The 13,663-nt window shown below is 49.6% G+C and overlaps 1 protein-coding gene across 3 annotated transcripts; it reads left to right on the top strand.

Moving 5' to 3' along the window:
- The first annotated feature begins 2,422 nt into the window (after positions 1-2,422).
- On the top strand, positions 2,423-12,707 carry LOC110332559 (secreted and transmembrane protein 1A-like). Of its 3 annotated transcripts, none has more exons than XM_021213829.2 (6): positions 2,423-2,483; positions 8,039-8,188; positions 8,893-9,201; positions 11,098-11,151; positions 11,341-11,500; positions 11,871-12,707. In XM_021213829.2, the coding sequence occupies exons 2-5, from the start codon at positions 8,104-8,106 to the stop codon at positions 11,460-11,462; spliced, it is 570 nt and encodes a 189-aa protein (XP_021069488.1). In that variant the 5' UTR covers positions 2,423-2,483; positions 8,039-8,103; the 3' UTR covers positions 11,463-11,500; positions 11,871-12,707. The 3 variants fall into 3 exon arrangements, with proteins under 3 accessions (XP_021069488.1, XP_029402335.1, XP_029402334.1); XM_029546475.1 differs by having other exon boundaries at positions 11,447-11,500; positions 11,871-12,636; XM_029546474.1 differs by lacking the exon at positions 11,098-11,151 and having other exon boundaries at positions 11,871-12,636.
- Positions 12,708-13,663: the final 956 nt, after the last annotated feature.

The following is a 13,663-nucleotide window of genomic DNA, read 5'->3' as shown; positions in this document are numbered from 1 at the left end:
AACATAACACCCCGAAACCCCAGGTGTGTGTGTGTGGGGGGGTGAGATACAAGATGACAGCAGAGATACACACTTGGCATTTCTCAAATGCTACTGAATACATTGTAAATGATCTCAAAAAAACATAATGCCCCAAAACCCCGTGTGTGTGTGTGTGTGTGTGTGTGTGTGTGTGTGTGGGGTGTGTGGGGGGGGGGGGTGGGGGTGAGATACAAGATGACAGAGTCCCCTGGTAGAGAAGATGTCGGTCAGGAGACATGCCAAGGCTGAATGGACACTCGGGGCCCTTCTCCACCCATGTGATGGAGCAGGGCTGTGAATATTGAAGAAGGCCCGGGATGCTGGACTTAAGAGCATGCTTATAACTGAAAGAGAAATGGAGAAAGAGAAATTAGAAAGGAAGCTGGCATGACTGTCACTGTGCAGCTGGGTTTATTCTAGCCTGCTTGCTCTTCTCTTTTTCCTTATTACTTTCAAAATACACAAACTGGTTTCCCTTTCACGGTGTGTGGGCGGTTTAGGAGGAAATAAACTTAACTGTGAAGGGCATCTCTATGGATGAGACACTGGTACCCTCAGCTATCACTTAGCCCCTCACCGCCAGAGGCTTTGACCCATAGGCCAGAGGCCCCTTCAGACGTACAAAGACCTTGATGGCTCTGCCTGGGAGATGCAGCCAGAGCAGAGAAAAAGACAACAGAAACTTGGACTGCTGTCTCGGGGACAGGGGCAGGGATCTAGAGGACATGAGGTCATGGTCATTGGGATTTCTCTCCCATGTGAAATGTGATGGGGGTGGGAGGTCTCTGGAGAACCCGAGAGAGTTCCGCTCGGCCTCGGGGTCCCATGCAGCAGCTGGGTTCCACACGCATTCGGTCTTGTCTTTCCTGAGGGAGGCTGTGAGCTTTTGTTTTTATCTGACAACTTGAAGTAACTTACTGCTTTGAAAGAGGACAGACGACATCGTTCTCTGTGGTCAGCTCTGTACTGCGGGCCATTCTCCCAGGCTCAGTGTGTCCCTAGCCCTTCTCATGTCCTTAATACCTGTGACGTTCTAGATGTTCAACCTGTGGGACAGCTGGGCCCCGTATCAGGTCCCTCCTGCTCATCCCCACAGCGGCAGGCTCCCAGAGTCGCAGTCAGTTTCTTTTTCTTCCTTTTTTCTTTCTGTAAGTGCGCAGAGGGTGGGGCAGGGAGGCACCACATCCAACTGTCCATCAGTAACTTTCTTTGAGGCTTGGTTGTCATGTGCCTGGAGACTGTAGGGCCTCTTTTTACTGTCCAGAGATCTCTATTCGTCCTTGTGCCAGCATGCCAAGTTAGGGCTCGATGTGTAAAAGGATGCATACTACCCAGCCCCTCCAAGGATCTTCACCCATAGAGCAGACATCTTAGTGTTCTCCCACTGGACCTACACAAGGCCACAGACACCCTACAGAGTCACCATGGTGCCTAAAGTCTTGCTCTAGTGTCCACTGTATTCATGTGGGCATAGGCTTTATAAATGTCTGGTCACAGCTCACAAAGTCTCTTGGGATGTAAACCAACCCTCTTCAGGGTCTCACAATCTATCTCCTGCCCCACAAGCAGATCATCCCCAGGGTCCCTCATTGTATCTACAGTCATAGACTCCTCCTTCCACTGTCCACGAGAAAATTCACAGTGCGGGCACTGAGCTGACCCCACAGCCCTGCTAAGCCATTCGGGATGCCGGAGCTGAGGACGGGGCTGGCTTAAGATTGGGTCTACAGCAGCCCTTCCTCCTTTCTATAGCAGTGGGGGACAGCAGTCTCTGCTTCTCACTGTGAGGCTTCTCAAATGTAATCCTTGCTGCAAAAACTCTTTGCAAGGAGCAGTTGTCAAATGCCTGCAGTCTCCTTGAATCAGGGGCATATTTCAGGTGGGGCCAGGGTGCCCTCCAGGGTTTATCTACAAGGCATAGGACCCTAGTGCAGATTGGCAAGATCTCTGTTCTGACATTTTACAGTAGGGCTGACAAAGGATGTCACCCCTGCCCATTCCATCTTACCCCTGTCATACATCCCAAGAGTGACCAGATAGACCAGCTGTCTTCCATAGCTCAACCCTAAGGCACATTCTGACCTGACCCCTGCAGGAAAGCAAAACCCAAAAGAGCAGCCCCTGATCCCTGACTCAAACATCAGCTCCAGCCAGGGATTTCCTAGAGAAAAGTCTGGACCCTCTTCCAGTTTTCCTGAGATGCAGCTAAGGAAGCTGATATGAGGCTTCTATGAAACATATGCATGACAGAATCGCTAAGAAACTCACGGTGCTATTACATTAACTCAGAGAAGTTCCTGGAAGTCGAGTGGCTTCCTACAGAGAGCCTGCCAAGGAACAGGACGGGCTGCTTCTTCTAGCCCCTCCCTCCAGTCTTTCAGTTTCCCGCTGGCTTGGACAAGTTCAGTCATCCAGGGCAGCAGTGACGGGTAACATTGGAGAGCTTGCTGCAGAAGGGACAGGTGAGAGGCTGGGGTGTGTGGGAAGTGAGGTCTTGAGGGCACCCAGGCGCTCTGAGGGCTGAGGGTTCTGTGGAGTGGGGATGGCTGCCTCACATAAGGGATGAGCAAAGGAGAGTCAGGCCATCAGCCTGGGATTCAGGAAACACAGGAGGCAGACAGAGTCAGGGCTGTGGACAGCATTCAGCAGGGCCTGTGTGTTTCAGGTACCTCAGGCGTAGCTCTGGAGGGGTAGAGGCAAGTCATAGTTCTTCAGCATTCACAGAGTGAGACAGGTAGCATGGAGTCCTCCTCTCTGCCCTCAAAACATGAATGTGGAGGACTTGAAGGAAGGGAGGACCAAGAGTGCTCCAGGCCTGTGAGCGACAAAAATGTACTTGTCCGGTAGCACAGGTTCCTGCAGCATCTCATCACCCACTGCTGTGCACACACACTTTTATGTAGGATCCTGAGCCTTTGCCCTCTCTTACACCCACATCCTGGACACTCACACATGCCCACGAGTACGCCCAGCACACACACATACACAGAAACATGAGCACACGTACACACGCACACATACACAGGCATATACACATGAACACACATACAAGCACATATACACATGCACACATATACACACANGCACACATACACATGCACACACACATTCACACATACATATGCACACACACATACACATGCATACACACACACATTCATACGTACACATGCTTCCAGCCAGATGCCAGGGTGCTCAGTGGCTCCTTACCATTCTCCCTCATTTTTTTTTTTTTGAGGACATCTCTCTCTCCCACCTTCAAGTTGATATCTGCAGTTTGAAAAACAAGTTATCTGTCTTGGGTACAAGAGTTGTAGCCAAGAAGCCAGGGCTGATCTGATTCCCTTGGGCAGCTATGGTGTCTCTGGAAAGTAAGGCCCTGAAAGGTCTTGGGTTTTGCAGGGAGGAGAATATCTGTTACCTGCAAACGTGGAGGCTTTCTGTGTCAGCTACGTTTCCTAGTCACATGCTAGGACATAAACATCATGGGGGCTTGGCACGGGGGGAACACACACAACAAGCCACTGTCATGAAGGGAGTGCTGGCTGCCATCCTTCAGGCAGCCTCTGAGCCAGGGTCCACTGTGCCTCTGACTGAGCTGAGTGCTGTGCTGCAGGCGGCCAGAGAAGACCTCCAGCTTCTGGTCTCATGTCCTAGCTAGAGGCTGATGCTCTGCTGGGTCTGTGACACGGCTAAGCTTTGACTTCTCCCAAGGGACTGGAACAGGATCTGTGGCCATGGGTGGGAGGGCCTCCAGTCGATGGCTGGCTCTTGGCATTATGTCCTTACATAATATCCTCCAGGCAGGAGAAACCTTGGTCTACCTTTTGCCTGCTGTGCCTGGAACTAGGTTGGGAAGCTGGGGTACAGCCCTGTCTCTGAAAGGACATCTGCAGGCAGTGAAGAAAGAGCCTGTGGCCCAGGAGACAGAAGTCTAGTGATGGACAAGAACAAAGGTGGTGTCTCTGAGGCCAGAAATTCTTCAGTGGTCTCCAGAAGGGACCCAAAAAAGCTTAGACCACCATAGGATAGACATCTGTGACTAAACAGTGGCCTTGGCCAGTCTGGGTGGGGGTGGCTTTAGATGACTTCCAAGGCTCCAGGACAGATTATACAATGGTGCTGAGCCTGAGCGGTGTATTTTATATATCATGGTCCAGTGAGACACCTACAGCCAAAGGAAACCAGTGATGCCCCCTCCCCACTGCCAACTCTAGCAGTGTTGTCTACTGAAGAGACATGTGCAGAAACCCAGAAGTGGCGGAGTCTCCCTCTGGACGGAGAGGTGAAGCAGATCGAGGTTAAGATGAGATCCAGCCCCATACATAGCCCAGTTTGGGGTGGGACAGCACCCCAGAAAGGGACCTCTCTTCAGCGGCTGCAGTTCTGAGAGCAGAAGGGAATCCTGGGGACCCAGCAAAGCCATCACTTAGGAGGTTGTGTCCTGGCAGAAATGTTAGAATTGGAGAAAGTGTTTCATTGTCTCAGGGAAAGTGTTAGGTGGATCTTATCAGAGATGGAAAGCCCCCTCAAGAGAGCTGCCACACCTTTCTAGACGATTCCACCCATTCAGGTTCCCAGAATGCTGGAGAACTGGTTATAAGAATCCTGGTGATGGGCAGGGGTGGGAAGCACTAAGAAGCTGAGTTTGTAGGTACGGAGGAAGGATATAAGAGCTGTCGTTCTGGCTGGGAAACAGATCTATAGGGAGATAAAAACCAAGGAGGGGAGATTGTTTGGCCAGGTGCTGAGTCAGGTGTCAAAGCTGCTTGCTGAAACCTGTAAGGTAAAGGTGGATGCCCAAGGCAAGACCATAGTTGCCTGGTGTCAGGGCTCGTGGGGTGGTGGGCAGCCAGTCCTGCTTACCCAGTGTAATGGCTGCACATAGAGGACTCTCACACTGGGAGTTTTCAACACAGCTTTGGGGCAAGATTTGAGAACTTGGCAGAAAGAGTCCTGTGTGTGTGTGTGTGTGTGTGTACACATGTATATGCATGTGCACATATGCGTGTGTAAGGATGCACATACACACTTGTAGAAGGTGTTTCTCCTCAGACACGGTCTACATTGCATTTTTGAGACATGCTTTCTTGCTGGAGCTTACCGAGTAGGCAAGGCTGGCTACTTCCTATTTCCACTTCCCAGTGGCAAAATTATGAGTATGCGCCTCCATGTCTGACCTTTTTTTTTTTTTTAAATTAAAGTACCTATATGGGTGTATAGAGAGAACATTTTGTGTGTTGTATGGATGCCTCACTGTCAATTTTAAAACCTATGGCCTGTAAGGAAGGAGAGAATAGAAGGTGGGACATTTTAAAACTAAAACTTGAAGCTTTGAAAGAAAAAACAGACAAGGAAAGTATCTGTGTATAGAACTTCTTGTTACTGAGGAAAAGAGATGAGAGAGAGGAGTAACCAAAAAGGGAGTTAGCCTTGTATAAGGCAGACAATGTTCTTCTCTAAACACAAATGTTTCATAAACCAATCGGAAGTCAGATAACCCCATGAGAAACTGACAAGGCTTAGCAAGGACAGTGTGCAAAATAGAAATCCTCCAGGAGCAAGAAGTCCTGGGAGAAGCACACTGGCTCCCCGTGCTCCCCCTTGCTCCTCTTGCTCTCTGTGCTCCCCATGCTCCTCCATGCTCTCCGTGCTCCTCGTGCTTCCATGAGTCCACAAACATGGTGTGGAGGGAGCAGTGGTGAGTAGAATGGACAGATTCCAGGAAGGAGGGCACTCTGGGCAGGAGATTCTAAAACCCTCTTTGTGTCTGCCAATTGTGTGTGATGACACCAGTTGGGTAGAGTCTGGATTCTTATGGTCACTATACTGAGGCTGAGTGAATTGAAGAGGGGCTAGGGCAAGACCAAAACCAACAATAAATAAGAAATAAAAAAGGTCCTAGAGTAGAAGCACATACCTCTAATACCAACATTCAGGAGAACCTCAAGTTCAAGGTCAGCCTGGGATGTATAGAAAGACCCTAAATTGAAAAAGAAAATGCTATTGTTGTTTTTGTTTTTTGAGAACAGTTTCACATATGTGTCCTAGATTAGACTTGACTTTGTTATGCAATGGGGGCTGACCTTGATCTTCCAATCTTTATCTTTTTACCTCCCAAGGGCTAAGATTACAGGCATGCAATAGCATGCTGTGTAAAAGTAAATTTTATTCACCTGATGTAATTGTCATCTCAGAGGCTTACTGCTGGATAACTTTACTTAGCTCTTTCTGAACTCTGGCTGGCTGGTTCAACTCGGGTGTTCTGGCTCAAACGTCTCCACACTGACTGACTGAACCTGGCTTCACTCAGCTTCTGACATAACTGCCCTTCCCGGTCTCAAACAAATTCTAGAAATCTGTTCTAGTCTTCTGGCTCCTTCTAATTTTCTGACTTGTTCTGTCTGCAACCTACCTGTAAAACTGCCTCTGTAAAAAAAAAACAAAAAAACAAAAAACAAAACAAAAAAACTGCTTCTGAACTCCACACACTGAACCACATAAACTCAATTCCCCTGCACCGATTCTCTGCCAACTCAACCAAACTGACTGACAAACTCAGAGATCTACCTGCATCTGTCTCCTGGGTGCTGAGATTAAAGGCGTGTACTACAACACCTAGACCTAAGCTCTTCTTAACCTGAAACTTGCTCTATACCAGGCTGGCCTTGAACTCAGAGATCTGCTTGCCTATCTCCTGGTATTAAAGGCGTGTTTGTATTCCATCCAGATCACACAGATCTAGAGGGTCTTTGAATGTGATTCCTTGTCAGAGCAGCCGTGTTGGTGGATTAAAATTCCTCTACCTGCATGTCTGGAAAAAGTTTTTAAAATAAGATTAAAAATAACACCTAGTGTCCTAAACTCAGAGATACTCCGACTATAGTCCTGGAACCACATAACCCAAACCCAACTAAAGGTGATACCTGTCACCCTGGCACAGCTTAGAAAATGGCTGCTGGAAGGGGATCCCCCCTTACCTAGCCCAGTCTGCTCTCAGGAAGTTGGAGACAGGTTGCAGCTGAAGCAGCAGCAATGTGAGTGAGGGTGGAGATGTAGGTTGAGCGCAGAGTAGGGCAGGAATTTGAGACTTCGGACTTCCAGTCACATAACCTAAGACTGGGTGCTGCACCTCTGGATGGGTTTGTCTAAACTGAGAAGGAACCCTGTGAGGACTATGGATAACGGGCACTGAGGATTTGCCCTGTAAGTCTGTTACTGTGACTGATTGCATGCGAGCTGATGTAAGATATAGAAGCTGGGAATGGTGGAACATGCCCTTTATCCCAGCATTCCAGAGGCAGAAGTAAGTGTATCTCTGCTTTGAGGCCAGGATGGGCTACAAAGCAAGTTCCATGCCAGCCAGAGCTTCATCTCAAAAAGACAGGCAGAAAGAAAGAAAGAAAGAAAGAAAGAAAGAAAGAAAGAAAGAAAGAAAGAAAGAAATTAGTAACAAGAAAAATTCGATATCGAGTCGGATAGTGAGTGGTATATGGAAATCCTTTGTGCTTTCTGGTCAATATTTCTTTCTATAAATCACTCAAGTATGGTAGTACCTGCCTATAATCCCAGTGTTTGGGAGGTTTAGGCAAAGAGATACAAATTAAGGTCACCCCAAGCTACATAGCTAGATACTGTCAAATAAATAAATAAATAAATAAATAAATAAATAAATAAATAAATAAATAACAAGCAACTTAACGTGTTCTCTCCACCATGACTCCATTCCCATAAGTGCTATCCGGGCGGTTGCTAGTTCCGTGGAAAGCTCTACAGGAGAATTGCACAACACACATTGAGCGTGGCGCTACTTGCTCCTCATTTCAAGCATTTGCTTTGCCATAGCCAGTGACACCTCACCAAGAAAGGGTCAGAAGGAGGGTGGGCACTGAGTCAGAGTCCCACAGAAGCTCAGGTATTCAGGCAGGGACTGCACACCCCAGGCCAGGTTAGGACCACTCCCACCAGGTTCTGCCGCAGCCTCCACAGGCCTCTGACTACTGTGCTTTCCTTTTAGGGAGTGTTTCCAGACAGCTCGAGAGGACAACCCTCTCCTGAGGCCTCCTGTCCCACCAGCCAGCCATGCCGACCTGCCCTTCGGTGCCCGATATCCCTATCCTCTGGCTGCTCCTGCTCCTGGTGGTCTCTCTGAATGCTCAGAATAAAAGTAGGTCTGGGTCTTCTGTCAGACGGGGGGATGCAAGGGTCCAGACAGGCTAGGAAAGACGAACCAAGGTTAGATCCAGGTGATCACTGCCACCTAGCAGACTCAGTACCAAGGATGGGCAGGAGGACTGGTGTCCCCTGGGCTACAAAGTGTGAACTGTGTACCTCTGAGGGTGGCTGGCAACAAAGGGCCAGCAATGCTTGGAGCTGATGTTAGATCACCAGTGGGACTGTCCCAAACTACACCCAGACAGCAAGGAAAAGAGGGTGCCTTTGCCAAGCAATGAGGGCACCACATAACTGAGGGCCTGCTCACCTCCTCTGGATACATCCAGCCTTGTCCAACAGCCAAGGCATCACCTTGGACCCTTTTGGCCATCAGACACTCAGGACAGTCTGAGTGGGTGTAGAAAAACAAGTCCCAGGGAGTTCCCCCAACACTGCTCTCCAGATCAAAAATCCCCAGTGACATCAGCACCATTCTGTTCCTTCCACACAGTACGTGTGCTTATTTTTGCCTTTACGTGTGCTTATTTTTGCCTTCATCAGTGAGAAATATCTCATCCTGTCCAATCAGTGTGAAATATCTCATTCTGTCTTTCGGAAGTCCAGTCACCTGTCTCTGCCCATGGCCTGCGAGAACAGCTGGCAACTGTCCTACATACAGCCCAACCTTGCCCACATGTGACCATCCTCTCCATACAGGCTGGGACAAACCTGTCTGCACCGAGGGCATCGTGTCTGTGCCTAGAGGCAGTCCTGCAGTGATGACCTGTAACATCTCTAACACCTTCACCGACGTCACCATCCAGCTGTCTGCCTATGGAAAGGACAGGATCATCTTCGAGAAAAAGCCCCAAGGAAACTTCTCTTGGCATGGGTGGGAGCTCCAAGTTCGAGGGGGGCAGGCACAGCTTGTGATCAAAGACACCCAGGACAACCACACAGGGATATACTTGTGGCAGCTGCATGGAGGCCAGAGATACTACACAAACACCGTCCTGAATATCTCAGGTGAAGTAAGGGCTGTGGAGCAAGGAGGCAGGAGATCAAGGCCAGGGTGTGGAGTGTGGCAGAGACGTATGGTGACTCAAAGACAGGAAGGGGGACGGAGGGGAAGGCAAAGGTTTTGATCTTTCAGAGGAACTTAATCTGTCCTGCGGTGTGGAAAGGGTCTCCACTGTCCAGGGCAGAAGCCTATTCAAGGTGGACCAGAAGCAGCTAAGGCTATCTCTCCCTGCCACCACCAGGCTCTCACATGTCAGCTCTGTGGGTGAAACTGCACCCCAATTCTCTGTATCCTGAAAGTCTCCAGCAAACCCCATCTGGTGGAGGACACTCACACCAGGCCTACTAGTGAGGTCATACAGAGGTCCGTAGCCATGGCCATCTTAACTGAGGGTGGCCCCAGCTCCAGCGGTGCCCACACTGCTCCCCCTACATTTCCACCGTGGAGGGTGGCCCTGGACTTTGGGCACTTTAAGGAAAGCAAGTTTAGCCACGTAAGATAAGATTCCAGCACTTGTGAGGCTGTAGGGCGGACAATCATGAGCTCAGGGTCAGATCTCATCTCAAAATAAGACCCAAAGAGCAATGTCTCTCCGGGCCGCCACCTTTCCCTGTGAGAACCCTCCTGTCTGTACCTGGACCATCTCCCAGAACCCTCCTCTCTACTCCAGCCTCACGTCCTACCAGCTCCAGCTTGATTCTGTTGCTATGACAAAGTTCATGACCAAAAGCATCTTAGGAGAGAAAAGGGTTGGTTTCAGCTTGTGAGCAATGTCCATCATTGAGGGGAGTCAGGGCAGGAACTCAAGCAAAAACCTGAGGTGGAAACCATGAAGAAGTATGCTCACTGGCTAGCTGTCTAACCCATGTCTCCTTCCCTTCCATCCTCTTCCTTCCCTCTTCTTCTTTTTCTCATTCCATTCTTCCTTCCCTTCTTCTCCCTCTCTCCTATCTTTCTCCCACTCTCTCTCCCTCTTCCTCTCTCCCTCTTCCTTTCTCCCTCTTCCTCTCTCTCTCACTGTATAGCGCTGGCTGATCTGGATTCACAGGAATCCACCTGCCCCTGCCTCCTGCCTCCTGCCTCCTGCCTCCTGCCTCCTGCCTCCTGCCTCCTGCCTCCTGCCTCCTGCCTCCTGCCTCCTGCCTCNCCTCCTGCCTCCTGCCTCCTGCCTCCTGCCTCCTGCCTCCTGCCTCCTGCCTCCTGCCTCCTGCCTCCTGCCTCCTGCCTCCTGCCTCCTGCCTCGGAATTCAAAGTGTATGCCACCTTTGCTTTTTTATCTAGATCTTATCTAGATGGCTCTGGGAATGGTGTCATCTATAGTAGGCTGGATCCTCTAACATCAGATAATCAGATAATCAAGACAATCCCCCACAGACGTGCCCAAGGTCTATCTGATCTGAGCAGTCCCTCAGCTAAGACTTTCTTCTCAGGTGGTTCTAGGCTGTGTCATGTTGACATCCAAGGTTATCTAGAACACTGTCCTAGCTACTTTCATGATTTATTCACAAAGTGAAAATAAGTGCAGAAGACTTCTGTTCTTCTGACCCCCGCCCCTCTGTGCTATCCCTACATCCCTCTAGAGACCAGCATACCCCCTGATGTGCTGTAAGCACACCCATCCTTACTGCACCTAGAAATGGATCCCTCCCAGCCTGAAACTCACTACCCAGTCCACCCTTTCTGTACCTGTAACATGCCCTGCCTCCAGGTTCCGTCTCACTGCCACCCTCCCCCACCACACACACACCAGTTCAATCATAATCAATGGGCCCCTAAAGGTGAGCCTGACATTTGTTCTTCCTGAAACCGGCCAGCAGGACTCCTGCAGCTGGAATTGCAGCTGGGGTAGGGGGTGGGGGTGAATTCACATAACACTCAACCTGATGGTATGTCTCTGGCAGAGCCTTCCAACGAGGACAAGGCCACAGACACCAGGCTCTTCACACCCTTCCCAGGTAGGTGTCATAACCCTGTCTCCAGGTTATGCATTCCAGCCGCTCCTGATGCCATGGAGCAGAGGGCTGCCCACCTGGGACCCTTCACCCTTAGCCTTCCTTAGCAGGGAGAATAGGGCTGTGAACCAGTGAGGGATAAAGGACCAGTGGTGGGAACCCTCACCCCTGACTGTTCCTGACCCACTTCAGATCACGCGAAGAGTTCTCCGCTAGAGGGCAAGCCTGGGACCCTTGTGGGAGTCATCACTGTCTTCATCGTTGGAGTCGCCGGATTCATTACATTTATCTACTACAGGCACCGTCGTTCCTAGAAGCCCCAGATGGAATGTACCTCAGTGCCTGACTTGAGGTATGGGTGGGGTGTTCCTGGCATCCTTCCCTGCCACTGCTTTGGGGGTGACCCTGAAGAGCCCACACAGAACCAAGTCAGCAGGGTCCACTCCAAGAACTTTTTTAAACCTTGAGAACTTGTGTTTCTGATCCAGGGTGTCTCAGGCCTATGATGCCCTGGAAGTCAGTCCATCCTAGACTTAGCCCCAGGCTCAGCTGGGAGGAGGCATGTCAGAATGAGCTGAGTGTTCTTAGCTAGGTGGCATGGTCATTCACATACGCAGTATATGAGATGGTAGGTCATCTGTGCATGCCTGTGCCTATCTGTACACAGGTCACAGTTCAGGAGTTCACCCTCTCTCTCCCTCTCCTCTTATCTCTCGGTTTAGGTAAGGCGGCTCCAGTGGAAGCTGAAGGGAGCTGCCTGCAGGGTTGAGTCCAGAGTGAGGCCACCAGCATGGGCTTATCCTGTTCTAAGCCTTCGGAGGCCTCTGGGACCGCAGACACCATGGAAGTCATCATTATGCATTTGGCAGAGAAAAAGGCTTTGTTCAGTCTGCTGAGCACAAAGACCTTTCCCTGAGGGCAATGGAACCCTTGGTTCTGTACAGAGCAGGGGACAGAGACTCACTGAAGAAGGACCTGGGAAGCTGGAAAACAATTTAGGTATCTTTTGGTCACGTGAACAAGAGTACAGCCTCCTGACTGTGGTCTTCAGTCATCTGAACCGCTCCTCAACTCTTCCCCAAGTTGGGAATTCCCCAGCCGCACAGCTCTTGATGCTCAGCGTGGGCTCCACTATTTCTGCTAAACTCCTGAGGTCAGGGTCTCGCTACCACCCAAAGAGCTCCACCATCAGATTTGCTCCAGGTAGAACTTGGGGGGCATACCTGGTTTCTGACTCACGACAGAAACGAGTTTGGGAAACCCAGATGTCAGGTTCCAGGGCCAAAAATAGGGAGCTAGGACTTTCAGATGAATCATCTCCCCACTCTGGCCCCTGCCAGGCAGAGTGCTGTCGGGAACAGGGGTCTGTGGAAGGGTGTAGTGTTGGTTGGCAGGCATTGCTCTCCTGAGGATCGTAGAGCATCTTGGGATTCCCTGGCGGCCTCTCTTCAGCAGACCCCTGAGCCCCAACTCCCTGACTCATAGCCACTACCCACTGTGCTTTTCTGGTTACAATGTTATTTTTCCTTAAACCATTAAATGATTTTAAAATGATTTTTTTTAAATGTTTTTTTTTTGGTAGAAATTTCATACTTTATTTTTAATGTATTATTATTTTATTATCATTGTTGCGGTGGTGTATGAGTGTAGGTGTGGACATGCCAGGGTGCGTTATGGAGGGCAGAGGACAACTTTTGGGAGTCCGTTATTGCCTTTCACCTTGTTTTAAGGCAGAATCTCTCTTGATTCTGCTACTGTGGTATATGTTGCAGACTAGTGAGCCCATTAATAGCCAAGCAATTCTCTAGTCTCTACCTCAGTGGTGATAAGAGTGCCCAGATGACAGATATGCGCACTACATCTGGCTTTTATAGATTCCGAAAATCAAATTCAAGTCATCAGGCAAATGCTTTTATGAGCTGAGCCCTGTCACTGAACACTAGATGTCCGTACTTTTTCCTGGATACTAAACTTTAAATAATGACCACACTATCAGATCGGCAGAGAAATACAGTTGTAGGTCAAAAACATAAAAATCTGCCAGAAACCTCACACACTGGAACCTGAATGAAAGCTGAGAGCAGTGGTGCTGTCTGGTGCCTGTGTCCTCCAGAGCCCAGCCTCATGGTGTCTCTGAGGCTCCAGCCTGTGACCAGATGCAGAAAGCTTTGTCAGGTCAAAGTAAGAGGATCCACAGCACTTCAGCGATGGGCTTGTGAGAGCACCGGTCAGTTACTTTTCTTGTTGGAACAAAATAACTGAAACAGGCAGCTTAGGGCAGAAGGGGTTATTTTATCTCAGTTTGAGGACACTGTCTATCAGTGAGGAAGGCGTGGTGGCAAAACCTTGAAGCAATTAGAAACTTTGTGTTCTCTCAAGAGACAGAAAAACCCAGTGCTGGTGCTCTGCTCAGCTCAGCTCCCTGTCTCTTTTCCTTTTTAGGTTTTTCAAGACAGGGTTTTTCTGTGTAGCTCTGGTGTCCTGGAAATCACTGTGTAGATCAGGCTGGCCTTGA

This window comes from Mus pahari, chromosome 14 (genome assembly GCF_900095145.1).
Source record: "Mus pahari chromosome 14, PAHARI_EIJ_v1.1, whole genome shotgun sequence".
Lineage (NCBI taxonomy): Eukaryota > Metazoa > Chordata > Mammalia > Rodentia > Muridae > Mus > Mus pahari.
Note: the sequence above shows the minus strand (reverse complement) of the source record. Positions and strands in the feature narration are given on the sequence as shown.